General features: G+C 37.2%; 1 protein-coding gene across 2 annotated transcripts; it reads left to right on the top strand.

The window, feature by feature from the left end:
- The first annotated feature begins 3,381 nt into the window (after positions 1-3,381).
- LOC106391366 (5-oxoprolinase 1) lies at positions 3,382-7,919 on the top strand. 2 transcript variants are annotated; one of them, XM_013831988.3, is made up of 3 exons: positions 3,382-3,609; positions 3,763-7,252; positions 7,331-7,919. In XM_013831988.3, exons 2-3 carry the CDS (start codon positions 3,765-3,767, stop codon positions 7,641-7,643), a joined length of 3,801 nt encoding a protein of 1,266 aa, XP_013687442.1. In that variant the 5' UTR covers positions 3,382-3,609; positions 3,763-3,764; the 3' UTR covers positions 7,644-7,919. The 2 variants fall into 2 exon arrangements, with proteins under 2 accessions (XP_013687442.1, XP_048616545.1); XM_048760588.1 differs by lacking the exon at positions 3,382-3,609 and having other exon boundaries at positions 3,753-7,252.
- The last annotated feature ends 10,950 nt before the right edge of the window (positions 7,920-18,869 follow it).

Here is an 18,869-nt window from a genome sequence, read left to right as displayed (position 1 = left end):
TAGCGTCCAATTTTTATAATGAACAAACCAGCAATGTTAATTTGCATAAAATGGGAATTTTTATAGGTGAAATCACAGAACATGAGTTTGCTAAAACAATGAGTACATCGAATTCCTTCGCCACCGTCTCTTCAATTTCATTTGTAGCTATGATTACGGGTCGGTTTCTGGTCTTCTTCTCTCGGTGGTGGTCTGGTCATCTTCTTTTGGTGGCAGAGCTATATTGTGTTCCTTAGCCAATAATTTGTATCTATGGTTCCAGTTGTTTTCTGGTATTATTCTCATGGTGGGTCTTGTTGAGGTGGAGATGAATAAAGTTGAGTTCCCATCCCAGATCAGTTCCTCCTCCCAAGGAATGGCACACCTAAAATTCTATCCAAGCACAAAAATCCCAAAAAAGAAAAATAACACCATAAAACAGTTAAATAAAAGCATAATCAACACTTGAATTGAACAGATAGACTGATGAGAGGACTCAAGCTTGTCTAGTGACATCTGAACTTTTACGAATTTTACGCCGCTGTCGGAGCTACATTGCTTTCTTTCACCACCGCACCATTCGTTTTATTATTACGATTATATATAAGTTAAGAGATAAAAGTGAATTTTAGTTCGTGTGGTTTAGATTAATACAATAAAATTAAAAAGTAAATCATTTTGAATTTTCAATATACTAAACCCACGTGAAGAGGGGAACAAAAAGGTTGATTTGGTTGGGGGTAATGGTGTCTTTCACTAGAAAGAAACTACTATAGTAGTGAAAAGTGTCTTATATTGTAAATAAAACTAAGAAAATGTCATATAGTGTAAAACACTCTTTTTAATACACCGAAGAGCACATTGTGCTACCAAGACACTTTTCAGTCGTTGAAAACCCATTTTTCCTTGGAAAAGCGAACTAAAGATGGGCATTTAAGCAAGGCGACATTTGTTTCTGGTCAGGTTGGTTAAAGCGTTCGAATTTTGAAAAAAAAGAAAGGGATGGGGTGGTGGACACGACACCAAGTTAAATTTGGTTAATAATTTACATTGGGCCCGTAAAAGGTTAAACATTTTTTTATTACGGTTCAGAGAGTTAAGACATCGAAGTTGCTTCCCGACGACATACGACAGAGAAATTGGTGTCAGAGACGCGAGAAAGGTGTAATGACGACGAGAATGAAGCGAGCAACGACTGAGAACCTTAATCAAATATTAACATATTCTCAAGATTTTCCTATGGTAAGCATCTACAACTGAGAAACTGAGTCATCCATCTCTTAATCTACTCCACAAAGAATCCATCGCATACACAATTATGACCAAGAACAAAAAGCATTTTTTTATTAATAAGAACAAAGAGATTCTTTCAGCTAAGTTTTTTTCTGTCTGAAATTTCGATTATCCAATAGAAATAATCATGAAAAGAAAATTACTTTTATGGAGGGAGATCGTCTTTGTCGTTTGAAGCAGATGCAACATAACATATATTTGGACAGTACATAACCAAAAGGATTCACTAGAGAGATCTTTAGTTACAGGTAGAACATCAAATCAAGAAAGCATAGCAGCAGAGCAACAAGGAGGAGATGCGTTAGGGTTTGCTTGTTGTCTACGTTGACATGGTTTCCGTTTCCATTATCGTTGTCGTCTATGTCGCTGTTTCTGTTGTCGATGTTGTCTGTTTTGCCGTCTCCATTGTCGACGTCGTCAATATTGCTGTCTCCATCGTCGATGTTGTCTGTGTTACCGTTTCCATTGTCGATGTTGTCTATATCATTGTCTCCATCGTCGACACCTCCTTCGTCGTCTACATCGCTATCGTCCTTGCACACTCCAAATTCCAATCAATTTTTGTGAAAAAATCCTTTGTTGCATCAAAATTCTTTATTAAACAAAAAGAAAAACATTTGTCGAAGAAGAAATAAATTGACAGCCATGAAGACTCACGATGATTCAGCTTAGTTGATCTAATGGATATGGTTTCAAATAGATATATGTCTAAGATCATCTCCAATAATACTTTATTTTAAAGTGAAAAATAGAGTGATAAACAAAGAAAAACAATTTGCTCCATATATAAAGTAAACCCATTTTTACTCTATTATATAATGAAAAATAGACCATTTAAGCATATTTCTTCTAAATTCTATTTTAGAGTCGAAAAATAGAATGAAGCTAGAGATGTCCTAACCAGATATGTGAAAAAAGATGTGGTTAAAGCCCACTAGTTCTCTTCTTTTTATCAAAACTAACATTTTATAATTGAACTAAAAAAGAATTGATTTAGTTAAGAATGATGAGAATGAATAAAATGTGTGTACATAGAAGAATCTGTCCTAGAATGTAATAAATAAGACTAAATGTAACCTAGAGTATAAATGTTTCTTTATATTAACGGTACAAAACTCCATGTTTAAATTAACATGTGTGCAAGATATGCTCAGCTACCAATACGAAGGCGCTCATTAGACCTTCAATAAAACATGCTCAAATATCTAAATCTATCTTAAATAAATATAGCAGACGTAAAACAAAGAGAAAAAGACAAAAATAGCACTAAACGAAATTTTTGTTTCCAAACTAGCACTCAAGGTCAAAAGTCACAAAAAATAGCACTTAATGTTTTATCAAAAGTTACAAATTTAGGGTTTAGAGTTAAAGGGTGGAGTTTATAATTTAGGGTTTAGGGTTTAGGGTTTAGAGTTTAGGGTTTAGGGTTTAGGGTTTAGAGTTTAGGGTTTAGGGTTTAGAGTTTAGGGTTTAGGGTTTAGGGTTTGGTTTAGAGTTTAGGGTTTAGAGTTTAGGGTTTAGGGTTTAGAGTTGAGAAATGAGGTTTTGGGGATAAGATTTCAAATTTTGAAAAATAAAAAAATTAAAATTTTCAAAAGATAAACTTAGAAAAGTGCTATTTTGGTCATTTTAGTTTTTGAGTGCTATTTTGTGATATAAACTTAAAAATGTGCTATTTTGGAGATTTGCCCTAAAACAAATTACAAAAATAAAAACAAAATAAGAACTTTATTGATTGGGCAAATCTCCAAAATAGCAACTTTCTAAGTTTATATCACAAAAATAGCATTCAAAAACTAAAATGACCAAAATAGCATTTTATCTTTTGAAAATTTTAATTATTTTATTTTTCATAATTTGAAATCTTATCCCCAAAACTTCATTTCTCAACTCTAAACCCTAAACCCTAAACTCTAAACCCTAAACCCTAAACTCTAAACCCTAAACCCTAAATCCTAAACCCCACCCTTTAACTCTAAATTCTAAGTTTGTGACTTTTGATAAAACATTAAATGCTATTTTTATGACTTTTGACCTTGATTACTAGTCTGGGAACAAAAACTTGCTATTTTTGTCCTTTTCTCTTATTGATTTCACCTGTTCAGCCTGTGCTTTATAAATAGCCTAAGAGAGGCTGAATTTAAAAATTGGTAATCCGGTTAGGTTCTAACAAATAAAAACAAACGGTTTAGTCAAACCAGAAACGCAAATTAAACCAGAGCGATCCTTCATATCCTTCCAGATCATCGTCATCGTCACCTTCATCATTCATCTATCCACTAAGCTCTGTTGACTCTCTGCTAAAACTCGCTCTTCAAGCTTCCTCTCCGGCCAAAGGTATATTCATCAATATCTGAATTTTGATTCACGGATTTGTTACTCTACCACTGATCACGATCATCTAATTGATTTCTTACGATCTAATGGATCTAACTTGTGATCTCTTAAAATCGATCTTTGTGTCAATCTGAGATTTGATTATGTATGCAGAGATGGGTACTGTCGTTGAAGGGAAGCTGAGGTTTTGTATAGACAGAGGAGGTACTTTCACTGATGTTTACGCCGAGATCCCAGGTCACTCGGATGGTCGTGTTTTGAAGCTTTTATCGGTGGATCCAGCCAACTACGACGACGCTCCGGTGGAAGGAATCAGGAGGATACTGGAAGAGTACACGGGGAAGAAGATCCCAAGAGCGTCTAAGATACCAACGGATAAGATTCAGTGGATAAGGATGGGTACGACCGTGGCAACAAACGCTTTGTTGGAGAGGAAAGGTGAAAGGATAGCTTTGTGTGTTACAAAAGGGTTTAAAGATTTGCTGCAGATAGGTAACCAAGCTCGCCCTGATATCTTTGATCTTACTGTGGCCAAACCCTCCAACCTTTACGAAGAGGTTATCGAGGTTGATGAAAGAGTTGAGCTTGCCCTTGAGAAAGATGATAATACCTTGGAGGGTTTGATTAAGGGAGTGTCTGGCGAGCTTCTTAGAGTTGCCAAGCCCTTTGACGAAGAAGCTTTGAAACCCTTGCTTAAGGGTCTGCTTGATAAAGGGATTAGTTGTTTGGCTGTTGTTCTGATGCATTCGTACACGTATCCCAAACATGAGTTGGCCGTGGAGAAGTTGGCGTTAGAGATGGGTTTTAGACATGTCTCTTTGTCTTCTGCTTTGACTCCGATGGTCCGGGCTGTTCCTCGGGGTCTTACTGCCACCGTGGATGCTTATCTAACACCTGTGATCAAAGAGTACTTATCCGGTTTCATCTCCAAGTTTGACGATGATCTCGGGAAAGTGAATGTTCTGTTCATGCAATCTGATGGAGGTCTAGCACCAGAGAGTAGGTTCTCAGGGCACAAGGCTGTGTTATCAGGTCCAGCAGGAGGAGTTGTTGGTTATTCGCAGACACTCTTTGGTCTCGAAACTGAAAAACCACTGATTGGATTTGACATGGGTGGTACATCAACGGATGTTAGTCGCTATGACGGAAGTTACGAGCAAGTTATAGAAACTCAGATTGCTGGAACGATCATACAAGCACCACAGCTTGACATTAACACTGTTGCTGCAGGTGGTGGGTCCAAGTTAAAGTTTCAATTTGGTGCTTTCCGGGTTGGACCTGATTCTGTGGGTGCTCACCCAGGTCCGGTTTGTTATCGGAAAGGAGGGGATTTAGCAGTTACTGATGCCAACCTTGTTTTGGGATTTGTTATTCCTGATTATTTTCCATCCATATTTGGTCCCAACGAAGATGAGCCCTTAGACGTAGCAGCAACAAGAGAAGCATTCGAGAAGCTTGCAGGACAGATAAATTTGTATAGAAAGAGCCAGGATCCATCTGCAAAGGACATGACCGTGGAGGAAATAGCAATGGGGTTTGTGAGTGTTGCTAATGAGACGATGTGCCGTCCCATACGGCAATTGACGGAGATGAAGGGTCACGAAACAAAGAACCACGCACTTGCGTGCTTTGGAGGCGCTGGACCGCAACATGCTTGTGCAATAGCTAGGTCATTGGGCATGAAAGAAGTTCTTGTACACAGATACTGTGGAATTTTGAGTGCTTACGGAATGGGTTTGGCAGATGTCATTGAAGATGCCCAAGAGCCATATTCAGCTGTTTATGGCCCTGAGTCTCTTTCGGAGGTCTTTAGAAGGGAAACTCTATTACTGAGAGAAGTGAAAGAGAAACTTCAGGAGCAGGGCTTTAGTGATGAGAATATCTCCACTGAGACATATTTGAACATAAGATATGACGGCACTGATACAGCGATCATGGTGAAGGGTAAGAAAACTGGAGAAGGATCAACATTTGATTATGCTGCTGAGTTTCTCAAGCTCTTTGAACAAGAGTATGGCTTTAAACTTCAGAACAGAAGTCTTCTTATATGTGATGTTCGAGTTCGGGGAATTGGAGTGACTAGTATACTAAAACCTCGGGCAGTTGAAGCTGCACCTGGTGCTCCTAAGGTTGAAAGTCACTACAAGGTTTACTTTGAAGGCGGATGGCATGACACACCGTTGTTCAGGTTAGAGAATTTAGGATTTGGCCATGAGATTCCTGGCCCTGCGATCATCATGAACGGCAATAGTACAGTTATTGTAGAGCCTCGGTGTAAATCCATAATAACAAAGTACGGGAACATTAGAATCGAGTTAGAGGCTGCAGTGAGCAGTGTGAAGCTTGCGGAGAATGTTGCAGATGTTGTTCAACTGTCCATCTTTAATCACAGGTTCATGGGTATTGCTGAGCAAATGGGAAGAACCCTGCAACGTACTTCCATATCGACGAATATCAAGGAAAGGTTGGATTTTTCTTGTGCCTTGTTTAGCCCTGACGGCGGTCTAGTTGCTAATGCTCCGCATGTTCCAGTTCATCTCGGTGCCATGTCGAGTACTGTTCGCTGGCAGCTCAAACACTGGGGTGAAAATCTGAACGAAGGAGATGTTTTGGTGACGAATCATCCTTGCGCCGGTGGTAGCCATTTGCCTGATATAACCGTTATCACGCCTGTTTTCGACAAGGGCAAGCTTGTCTTCTTTGTGGCGAGCAGAGGTCACCATGCAGAAGTTGGAGGCATAACTCCAGGAAGCATGCCTCCTTTCTCAAAGGCGATTTGGGAGGAAGGCGCTGCGATAAAAGCGTTTAAAGTCGTTGAGAAAGGAGTTTTCCAGGAAGAAGGAATCATCAAACTTCTGCAGTTCCCTTCTTCTGATGAAACAAAAGCTAAGATTCCTGGAACGAGAAGGATTCAGGACAATCTCTCGGATCTTCAGGCTCAGATAGCTGCCAACCAGAGAGGAATTGCTCTTATTAAAGAGCTGATTGAGCAATATGGCCTTGGAACTGTTCAGGATTACATGAAATACGTGCAGCTTAACGCAGAAGAAGCAGTGAGAGAAATGCTGAAATCTGTCGCTGTTAGAGTTTCCTCGGAAACGCCAACTTCAAGAGTTGGTAACACTGTGACCATAGAAGAAGAGGATTACATGGATGACGGATCCGTGATTCACTTAAAACTCACAATCGATGCTGACAGAGGAGAAGCCTTCTTCGACTTTACAGGCACAAGCCCTGAAGTATACGGTAATTGGAACGCACCTGAAGCAGTTACATCCGCAGCAGTTATTTACTGCCTCCGTTGTTTGGTTAATGTCGACATTCCCCTAAACCAAGGCTGCCTAGCTCCGGTTGAGATCCGTATACCGGCTGGTTCGTTTCTGTCGCCAAGCGAGAAAGCGGCTGTTGTTGGAGGAAACGTTCTAACATCTCAGAGAGTTACGGATGTTGTACTAACAGCTTTCAAGGCTTGTGCTTGTTCACAAGGGTGCATGAACAACCTCACATTCGGAGATGACACATTTGGGTACTACGAGACCATTGGAGGAGGATGTGGAGCTGGACCGACATGGGACGGGACAAGCGGAATCCAATGCCATATGACGAACACGCGGATGACTGATCCCGAGATCTTCGAGCAGAGGTACTTTAAACTTCCTCTTTAATCTAAACCGAACCTACTTGCACTAGCTATAAGACTAACAAAAGGGCTTATTTTCAGGTACCCGGTTCTGTTGCATAGATTTGGATTGAGGGAGAAGAGTGGAGGCAGTGGCTTGCACAAGGGAGGAGATGGATTGGTGAGAGAGATAGAGTTTAGAAAGCCTGTTGTGGTTAGTATTCTGTCAGAGAGACGAGTTCACTCGCCACGTGGATTGAACGGTGGACAAAATGGAGCTCGTGGAGCAAACTATCTAATCACTAAAGACAAACGGAGAATCTATCTTGGAGGTAAGAATACTGTACACGTGGATGCCGGTGAAATCCTACAGATTCTTACTCCGGGCGGTGGCGGATTTGGCTCAGACGTTTGAGTGACTCATCATCCCCTCGTAAGTTTCTTATCATGTTGCTGGTGTCTTAGTGTCAGATTATTTGGAAGTTGGGCACTTTCAGTGAAATAAAGAGAAGACTCTTGATTCAGAACAAGAGCTAATTATCTATCTACCCAAAAAATAAAAGATGATCAAAATCTCTCAAGAATTGTAGTGAATAAGCTGTAATTGATTTTATGTTTGTTCCTCAACAATTCAGGCATTGTACAAACGTTTCATTGGGGGTAATCTTGAAAAACGTAAGACTTGAGTATAGCTGTATCGCTTGCTGTCAATTCCTTCCGAAAAACCTATGTGCACTTTGATTCTTGGTCTCACCCTCGGACGTGTTTCCATTCATGTGACCATTGTGTTGTCGAACCATTCCCTTGTATTTTTTATCGCCTTAAAATTCTACTTCCTTCTCATGTGTTCTTGAGGCGCAAGAAAGAGTCGCTAAGCTTGAAGTCTCCGTTTTAACCATTAACAATAACATAGTTGAACAAAAAAAAAAACCCTATTAACAATAACGTTGGATTTTGAAGGAGCGCTGATCGTGGGAGACTTATTTATCAAATAAACATTGTCAATTTCTCTTTTGCATTGTTTCTAAAAATTACCGTTGGAAATATAGAAATTTACAAAGTACTCTTATTTTTTTTTGGTAAAGAACGCTGCATTGATTACCTTATTGTTAAATGGTAATTATTTTGGTAAACTATCAACTTTATTAATTTAGAGTTTTTTTATTGACTACTCTTTGGACTATCATTAAGTTGTAAAGGTCCAAATAAAATTGATACCCCTAATAAATCTCATACAATACATTTTCAATTTAACCATTTAATAATTTCTAAATATTTATTATTTACTTTTTCAATAATACATTTTTAAACGTAGATTTATCAAAATGGTTCCTCCATAGAAACAAGGAATTTGTTATACATTTGCACAGAATTTAGAGTTTTCAATAAACCCTTACAACTTTAATGTTTATACATCTTCATTCAAAATCCCTATACGTTTTTTCAATAGATGTTTTCAATCAAGCAATACAGTTAGATCAATACATACATATTATCAAGTGTATTTGAAAGAACATTAAAAATATCCATGGAGCAAATGTGTCAATGCTTTCTCAAACTATATTAATTTAGATTTTTTTTATCCACCGCTTTTTGAACTATCATTAAAATGGTAAAGCTCCAAATAAAATTGATACTCCCTCCGTTTCGATTTAATTGTCGTTGTAGGGGAAAATTTTCGTTTCAAAATAAGTGTCGTTTTAGAGTTTCAATGCAAAATTTATTAATAAGATTTCCCACTTCATTTTTCTATTGGTTGAAAAATGGTTAGGTGTATAGGTAATTGCGTTTTTGTTTTGGAAATATACAAAATCATAAGTTTTCTTAATCCGTGTGCATAAACCTAGAACGACAATTAAAATGAAACGGAGAGAATACTTCTAATAAATCCCATACAATACATTTTCAATTTAACCATTTAATAATATCTAAACATTCATAATTTATTTTTTAAATAATACATTTTTAAACGTAGATCGTTTAAAAATGGTTCCTCCACACAAACAAAGGAATTTATTACACATTTGAATATAATATAAAGTTTTCACTAAACATTTAAAACTTAATGTCTATACATTTTCATTCAGAATCTCTATACGTTTTTTCAATAGATGTTTTCAATCAAGCAATACACTTGGATCAATACATACATAACTATCAAGTATATTTGAAAGAGTATTCAAAAGTATATATGCTTTTTCAAACACGAAGATTGTTTCTTCAACAAATTTAATGTCTATACATTTTTATTCAGAATCTCTATACGTTTTTGTAAGCAGATGTTTTCAATCAAGCAATACACTTAGATCAACACATACATAATTATCAAGTATATTTGAAAGCTTATTCAAAAATATCAAATGTGTCAATGCTTTCTCAACTATATTAATTTAGAATTTTTTATCAACTACTTTTTGAACTATCATTAAAGTTGTAAAAGTCCAAATAAAATTGGTATCCCTAATAAATATCATCATACAATACATTTTCAATTTAACCATTTAATAATATTTAAACATTCATTATTTATTTTTTCAGTAATACATTTTTAAACTTAGATCTTTCAAAAATGTTTCCTCCACACAAACAAGACATTTATCATACATTTGAATAGAATCTAGAGTTTTAAATAAACATTTACAACTTTAATGTATATACATTTTGATTCAGAATCTCTATAAGTTTTTTCAGTAGATATTTTCAATCATGCAATACACTTAGATCAATACATACATAATGATCAAGTATATTTGAAAGCACATTCAAAAATATCCATGAAGCAAATGTGTCAATGCTTTCTCAAACATGAAGATAGCTTCTTCAACAACTTTCTTTGAAACCTCATATCACGAGTTGATGTGGACCAAACTACAAATTTCTTTACCTGAAATATAGACTATAGTTATCAGAAAATGGCTATTGTACTTGATGATTAATGAACCATTTCGCAATATATTTTTACAATACTATACTATTATAAAAATATGTATATATTGACACAAAATATTTAATAAAATCTTAACTACTTTGGATATCTTTTTAACAAGTATTAGTTACTAACATTTATAGAATATATTGTGATATTTTATCTAACATCAAATCTTAACTATTTGATATTTTTTAACATAAATAGTTACTAACATACGATAAAAATTTACTACCATAGAAGTCAAGATTTATAGCTAACATCCATACCCAAATAAAATATACTAATATCTTAACTAGTGACTAACATTTTAACAAAATAAATTCTATAACATGTAATTGTTCGCATAGAATATTCGCTTGTATAAAGAATAATATCGAGCCCATATATATAAAAAAACAACGATAAAACATACTCTAAATCCTAAAGGTCCTACGCACTATGGGGATGATTGGAAGAAGTTGTGGACAATGATTTTATTTCTATATCCTTCTTTTAATCAAATAACTAGATTTTAACCCGCACGTCCGTGCAAATATTTTTTCATTTTACAAAATATATTTGATATTATTACAAATGTTTTAATATATAATTTCTATTTTAGTATTATAAATTGTGTAACTCTATAATATTATTGTTTATATTTCTTATTCGGCATTATAAATATATAATTATTTGTTTAATACATTTTATTTTGTTATTAATCTTTATTATTTACTAATATATTTTCGAGTTAGGCACAATAAAATAACAATATGAAATAATCAGATAGATAACCTCCTTCAAAATATGTTTTTTCCTTTAATTTATACATTTTGCTAGAATACATTTTTAAAATTAATCTATTTATATTATGTTTATAATAATTTATATTTACATGTTGTGTTTAAAAATAATTGGAGAAATTTCAATTCTACCACAAATTTGATACCACTTTTCAAATTTACCACTAATGAATGACTATTTTCATAAATATCCTAAATTTGTGATAAAATAACACTAAGCTAAGTTTTATAAATATTTATTAAACATTTATAAACTCAACCCCAACCCCATATTAAACCCTAAACAATAATCACTAAATCCTAAACTCAAATGTTAGTATATATTTGATTGAGGTAGTTTTTTAAAGTGGTACTCAACTTATGGTATTTTAGAAAATTTCTCAAAATAATACTTTAACATACATTATTTTAGTATTTTACGGAATTTATAAGTAAAAACACTATTTTTTTTAAATAATATAGCCCTATTATTTTTAGTAGATTTTATACATATTAGTATCATATTATTTTAATGAATTTATTGATATAGGATATTTTTTGGATGTTATGATATTAAGTTTTCTTTTTATTTTTAATTAAGATTTAAAAATATTAGATTTCTTTAATTTTTACAACATATATAGTTTTTTCTGTGGTGCGTTTCAAAAAGTTATTCTTTGTTATCTATAATTTTATCTTTTGTAAAATTTGAAATATCATCATTTTGAGTTTGAATATTTATTTTCAAAATGTTATATTTTATCAAGAAAATTTTGAAAAATTACACTATTATTTTTGAGTTTGGAAGATGACATGAATTTTCAATTTGTTTTTTTATACTATTTTATTTTTGTATATAAACATTTTAAACAATATATTGTTGAGAGTTTCAAAATAAAATAAAAATATATAGTTGTAGATATAAAAGTTTAACATATGTTAATAAATTTATGTTTGTATAAAAATATTATATAGTTTACGAATTTGAACCCATTTTAATGATGAGTGATAATTTTTTTAAATGAAACAATTTAAAAATATTGTTAGTTTACCTATTTAATATTTTTTTCATATTTAATTCATATACCACTTCTATGTTTATATACAAAATATACTTATATAATTTATAAAAAATAGTATATAATTTTTTTTTCTTTTTTTATAATAAAATTTTATTTAACATTGACTTATAGCAATATTATATTACTAATTACAAAATTAATTAATATGCTATTTTATAAAAATATTTAAAATTTTAAGTAATATTTTGTTAGATTCTTTCTTAAAAGATTTGTTATAATAAAAAAAAATAGATTTATATGTAATATTAACTAATTTTTTAAGTGGTCCTACTATGATTTGCTAATCAAACAAGTAATAAAAAGGGAATATGCTTAAAGGAGAGTCAGTCCACGTCAGATTAAATAATCAACCAATCAGAAGACATTAATTTGCCATGTCACAATACCTTTGTCGAGTAAGTGGACCTTCCGTGTGATCTCCAAAAATTAAATCATGGCCAAAGACCTATCTCCTAAGCATCTATCAATACGACTCTTCCACTTCGTCTTCTACGTCTCCATTTACTGTAGAAGTCGTAACATGAGACGGTATTAGGATAGATAGATTCCCGAACTAGAAACCCTACTTGCGGATTCGAAGAATGGGGATTCACAAACTTAGAAGATGATCGGTTATGAAGAAAGATCTTCTTAGAAGTTATGCGTTCGTAAGCGTAGCTGCTGCGTAAGCTCTTGCTGGGTAACTTGAGAGATAAGTAAGATGAGAAAATAGTTTATTGATATTGTGTTTTTCTTTACAAATCGTAAGAGTACTTATATAGCAAAGCTGAAAACAATGATAAGGCTAAATAAGTTAATCCTTATCCTAAGAGGAATGGAAATCATAAACTAACTTAATAAAGATTAATCGTAAAACCGTTAGTGACGTGTCCTGTCACAATACTCCCTCCTTCAGAACATTCTTGGCCTCAAGGATGAAAATCTGGAAATTTGGCAATGAAGTCTTGGTAAAACTCCCATGTCGCTTGTGCAGGTGTTGAACCCTTCCATTGGACAAGTACTTTGGTTACAGGTCTGTTCTGGCGATTAATCATTTTCTTTTCCAAAATAAGCTCGGGTTCTCTGTCGAGTCCGACGTCGTTGAGGTATTGTGGAAGAGTAGAAGTAGAACTAGGCGGGTTAGGACACAACTTTAGTTGACTTACGTGAAACACGTTATGGATTGCAGACGTTGGAGGTAACTCAAGCTTGTACGCACGCGAACCAACACGATCTGTTATGCGAAAAGGGCCGAAGTAACGAGGGGAGAGCTTATGAGGCATGTGACGTCCTTTCAACGAGTGTTGACGATATGGCTGGAGCTTCAAATATACGTAGTCGCCGACTGTGAAAGCACGATCAGAACGGTGAGAATCAGCGTATTGTTTCATACGGTTTTGAGCCCGCAAGAGATGAAACTTCATCATGTCAATTAGTGCTTCCCGTTTCTGAAGTGTTCTATCGATGGCTGGGGAAGAACTCTCTCCGGGTAGGTAGGGCATGTGAGTCGGAGGTGGTTGCCCGTAAATAATCTCAAAAGGAGTGCTATGAATGGCCGAGTGATAAGTGGTGTTGTACCACCATTCCGCGAGGGGTAGCCACGAACTCCAAGAGCGAGGAGTATCTGAAACCATACAACGGAGGTAAGTCTCCAAAGTCTTGTTAGTTATTTCGGTTTGTCCATCGGTTTGGGGGTGATAGGCTGTAGAGAAGTTGAGATCAACGCCATGAACTCGGAACAATTCCCTCCAGACTTCACTCAAGAACGTTGGATCCCGGTCACTTGTAATGTCTTTAGGCATTCCATGGAGGCGAAAAACCTGGTCCAGGTAGACCTTGGCGACGTCCATAGCTGTATACGGGTGTGACAGAGCCAAAAAGTGTGCGTTTTTGCTTAGTCTATCAATGACTACGAGGATGCAGTGTTTTCCAGCAGATGGAGGAAGACCTTCGATGAAATCTAGGCTTATTGATTCCCAAACACCAACAGGAACCGGGAGAGGTTGAAGAAGACCGGGTTTTGCAGCCAGGTCGTACTTATTCTTCTGACAAGTTGGACAGTTCCGGACGTAATGTTGTGTTTCAGAACTCATCTTAGGCCAGAAGAAAAGGGTTTTGATGCGTTGTAGCGTTGAGTCGCGGCCTGAGTGACCTCCAACTGCTGAATCATGGAGCCATTGAAAAATATGAAGCTTCACTGATTGATCGTTGCCTATGACAAGTTTCCCTCGGCGACGTAGTTCCCCATTAACGAAAGAGTAAGCTGGATGTAGCGATTTGTCTGTCTGCAGTTCTGAGACAATCTTCTTAAGGACAGGGTCGGAGTCCCATAAGGATTTCAGTTTCTCATAAAACCCATGATGGACCTGAGACAATGTGAGTTGGAGAAGCTGGGCGCCAGAAACCCTGGACAATGCGTCTGCTGCAACGTTTTCCTTTCCTTGTTTATAGTGTATTTCAAATGTGTAACCCATTAACTTGGAGAGCCACATGTGTTGGAAAGGAGTGGTGATTTTCTGTTCCAACAAGAATTTTAGGCTTCGTTGATCAGTTCGAATAATAAACTTGCTGTGAGCCAAGTACGCATTCCATGTTTGCACTGCGTGGACCACTGCGAGAAGCTCCTTCTCGTAAACTGATAAGTTCTGATGACGAGGACCGAGTGCTCTGCTGATATAGCAAATTGGGTGATTGTCCTGCATAAGTACTGCGCCTATACCTGTTTGAGATGCATCTGTTTCGACAACAAAAGGCTTGGAGAAATCGGGTAAGGCGAGAACCGGGGCTGTCATCAGGGCTGTTTTCAGGGCTTGGAAGGCGGCGTTTGCTTCTGGACTCCATGAGAAGCCGTCTTTGCGTAGTAGAACGGTAAGGGGTCGTGCGATAATACTATAGCTTTGTATAAAGCGTCTGTAGTAATTTGCAAGACCCAAAAAACTTCGTATCTGTTTTTGATTCTTGGGAACCGGCCAGCTTTCTACTGCTTTTATTTTCTTTGGATCGGTGCTTACGCCGTCAGATGAGATGAAGTGACCGAGGTATTCGATCTTTGTAGCGCCAAAGGTGCATTTGGACTGTTTAAGGTATAGTTGGTGATGGCGTAATATCGCGAAAATCATGTCCAGATGCGTGAGATGGTCCTCCCATGTGTCGCTGTATATCAAAATATCGTCGAAGAAGACAAGTAAGAATTTTCGAAGCACCGGTTCAAAGATATGGTTCATCAGGCCTTGAAAGGTGCATGGGGCGTTGGTAAGTCCGAAAGGCATGACAAGGTATTCATAGTGGCCAGAATGGGTTTTGAATGCCGTTTTATACACATCCTCCGGTGACATCCGCAACTGATGGAAGCCGGCGCGTAAGTCCAGTTTTGAGAAGAATTTGGCGCCACCCAGCTCATCTAAGAGGTCTTCTAAGAGAGGTATAGGGTATTTATCCTTGATCGTCTGTTTGTTTAGACCTCTGTAATCGACACAAAGTCTCCATGAACCATCTTTCTTTTTCACAAGAACCACAGGAGATGCGTAGGGGCTGGAGCTGTATTGGATAATTTCTTGATCGATCATCTCACGAACCATCTTGTCAATTGCGTCCTTCTGCATAGATGAGTATCGGTATGGTCGTAAGTTGACAGGGTTAGCTCCTGATTCGAGTGGGATCTTGTGATTGAAGCCTTCTCGGAATGGAGGGAGAGATGATGGTTCTTCGAAGATGTCCGTGTAGGAGCCGAGTAGTTGAGTAAGTGCTCCGTTTACATCGAGTTGTGGGTCGCTGGCTTCGATATGATAGAAGATGTCTTGTGGCGTAAGTGGCTGTTGAGGGAGTATGGTGGTGTCGACTTCTCTTAAGTGGAGCAGGGCGAGCTGAGGTTCTTGCAATATTAGCTTGTTTAGGTTGCTTCCTGTGACTACTTTAGAGGAGTTCGGTGTTGTCCCTCGGAGAACATGTTTCAAACCCTTGAAGTTGAATTCCATTCGCAGGTTTAGAAAGTCCCAAAGGATAGGTCCCAAGGTAGAGAGCCATTGAACACCTAGTACCAAGTCACTACATCCCAATGGTAGTGTTCTCGTTTCTGTTTTAAACTCGTAGCCCTGCATTTTCCACAGAAAAGAGCTGCATTTGTAGTTAGTAATCAAGTCTCCACTAGCTGCAACGACAGACATTGGTTTGATTGGTGTCAAGGGACATCCCAAACCCTTGGCAATTTGTAGATCGAGGAAATTGTGTGTGCTGCCGGGATCGATTAGAATGTGTATTTTCCGCTTTCCATACTGGCCTAGAAGTCTCATACAGTTAAATGTTGGGCAACCATTTAAGGCGTGGACGGAAATAGTGGGGACTTTATCGTCTTCATCTTCGATAGTTGTTTCTCGAATTTGTTCTTCAAGAGCAATTTCCTCGTCAAACTCTGTTGGATCAGCTTCCAACAATAAGAACTCGGAGCGTCGATGCTTGAGTTGATGACCAGGTGTGAATTGTTCGTCGCAAAACATACACAGACCCTTTCGTTTCCGTTCTTGCATCTCGTCGAAAGAGATTCGCTTATGTGGTGGGGTAGCGAGTATTGGTTTGGTGTTTTGATTGCTAGTGGTGTTGGGTGTAGTTGGTGTTGTGCTGCTGTACTGGTTCTTGTTTTGTGTGAAGCTAGATCGCTGAGAGGGGTTGAAAGCTGGACGCGCTGTTTTAGCTGGTGTGTGCGCCAAAGATAACTCATGGAGTTTTGCTATCTTTGCTGCTGCTGGTACGGTTGTGACGTTAAATTGTCGAACATGAAGAGCTAAGTGCTGGTTCATGTTTGTCAAGAAGATACTCAAAGCATGCTCTGGAGCAAGAGTAATTCTTGTCATAGCCGAATCAAACTTTTCAAGATATGCATCAATGGAGTCGCTCCCTTGTTTCAGGCTGACTAGCTCGGATAGTGGATCGTCAAAGAGCTCACTGAAGCGTTCTGATGCTGCAGCAACGTATTCTGGCCATAGAGGGAACACGTTGTAGCGGTTGGCGATATAAGCGTGGTGCCATTGTAAAGCCTTGCCGGTCATGTGAAGAGAGGCGAAACGAACTTTTAGTTCTGGTGGGGTACTGTCAATTGAGAAGAATTGCTCGCAACGATAAATCCATTCTCGGATTTCTGAACCATCAAACATAGGGAATCCTATCTTCGTAAGTCGTGATGATAAGCTATTAGGACGGCTCTGGTTTTGGTTCTGTGTATGGTCGAATGGATGGTGATCTGTTTTTGATGCACTTTGGTCTGGGGGAAAGCGATCGGGTGGGACGGGTCGCCTGTTTGTATCTGCTCCTGTAAGATCAGAGGATGATTCTGCTTGCTTTCCTTCACGTTGGTTGAAGGGTGGGGAGTTAGCAAAGTATTTCTCTATTATATCTTTGAGGGCTGAGATTTCTCCACCTATATCCTTACGAATCTCTTCACTCTGTTGAGTTTGTGAAGCACGAAGTTCTTCAATTTGTTTGTTCATGTCGCTCAAAGCTGTGGTTTGCCGAGTATCCATAGCTTAGTCCTTAGGAATGTTTGCTCTGATACCACTGAGACGGTATTAGGATAGATAGATTCCCGAACTAGAAACCCTACTTGCGGATTCGAAGAATGGGGATTCACAAACTTAGAAGATGATCGGTTATGAAGAAAGATCTTCTTAGAAGTTATGCGTTCGTAAGCGTAGCTGCTGCGTAAGCTCTTGCTGGGTAACTTGAGAGATAAGTAAGATGAGAAAATAGTTTATTGATATTGTGTTTTTCTTTACAAATCGTAAGAGTACTTATATAGCAAAGCTGAAAACAATGATAAGGCTAAATAAGTTAATCCTTATCCTAAGAGGAATGGAAATCATAAACTAACTTAATAAAGATTAATCGTAAAACCGTTAGTGACGTGTCCTGTCACATAACAGACCCCCCCCTGATCAATCAATGATGCTCTTCAATCCCCCTTTGATGGTTTCGTTCCACCTCTCCTTCGTTCTCGACCTATATAAATCACTACATCTTAACCTAAATTCAGACAAAATCGGAAACTTCCACAGAAAGAGATCACGCCTAAATCAAACGGAAAGGTAGGAGTATACAATATTTTGTGCTCTATATTGATTATATGACTTGATTTTTGATAGCATTTGTATATAGAAAATTCTTCTGTCTATTATTATTGTTTGTTTCTGATGGCTGTGGCTGTGGATATTGGGTTATGCAGTGTGTTCATGAAGGAGAAGATGATTTGAGTTATATTTAGTTTTGTACAGCATCATCTTTCACAGTGCCTTGACCAAGACATGAACCAAGATCGGTTGATCTCATGGAGCCAACATAACCAAACTGATAAAGAGGAAAGAAGGCTGATCATACAGGCCTTCCAGCGCAATTGCCTCCGGCGCCGTCGTCTTCTCTGAGTCTTCCTTGGATTCATCTTTAGGTATGCGTCGGTGGCGTAAGGCATCAGCTTATTTTCTCTCTTAAATGCTTCACAGATCTCCTTGGCTCTCATAAATTTGGTTCCTTTGATCATTTCTATTGATGGGTCTGCCTTCGCTCACAGATTCCCGTTGTGTTGGAGTTTATGCCTTTTGAAACTTCCTCTAAGCATCTTTTCCACTGTAAGTATTTTCTCATCTTTTAAGAGATTAGCAATAATCTTAATGTTTGATCTGATTTCGTTTGAAATATCTCAGTGAAAAACTCATTCTGCTGTTATATATGAACTATTATTCTTGGTAAATTGTGATGATATATGCAGGGGATATCAAGCCAATGAGTGGGCGAGGAGGGTGAGAGCGGATTGCGGCAACAAAGATCGCGTTTGAACTATTCTTTGGTCAATATGCTGTTGTTACTTTTGAGATTGTTCGAGTTTATCTCTATCTTCGAAAGTGGTT

The sequence above is a fragment of the Brassica napus genome, chromosome C6 (genome assembly GCF_020379485.1).
Source record: "Brassica napus cultivar Da-Ae chromosome C6, Da-Ae, whole genome shotgun sequence".
NCBI classification, from domain to species: Eukaryota; Viridiplantae; Streptophyta; class Magnoliopsida; order Brassicales; family Brassicaceae; genus Brassica; species Brassica napus.
This window is presented reverse-complemented; position numbering and strand designations above follow the sequence as displayed.

What these genes read in the sequence shown, in the direction of transcription:
- LOC106391366 (XM_048760588.1), top strand. Translation starts at nt 3,753, where the DNA reads ATGTATGCAGAGATGGGTACTGTCGTTGAAGGGAAGCTGAGGTTTTGT. An exon ending in CCCGAGATCTTCGAGCAGAG is followed by an intron (nt 7,253 to 7,330) that starts GTACTTTAAACT and finishes GCTTATTTTCAG; the next exon opens with GTACCCGGTTCTGTTGCATA.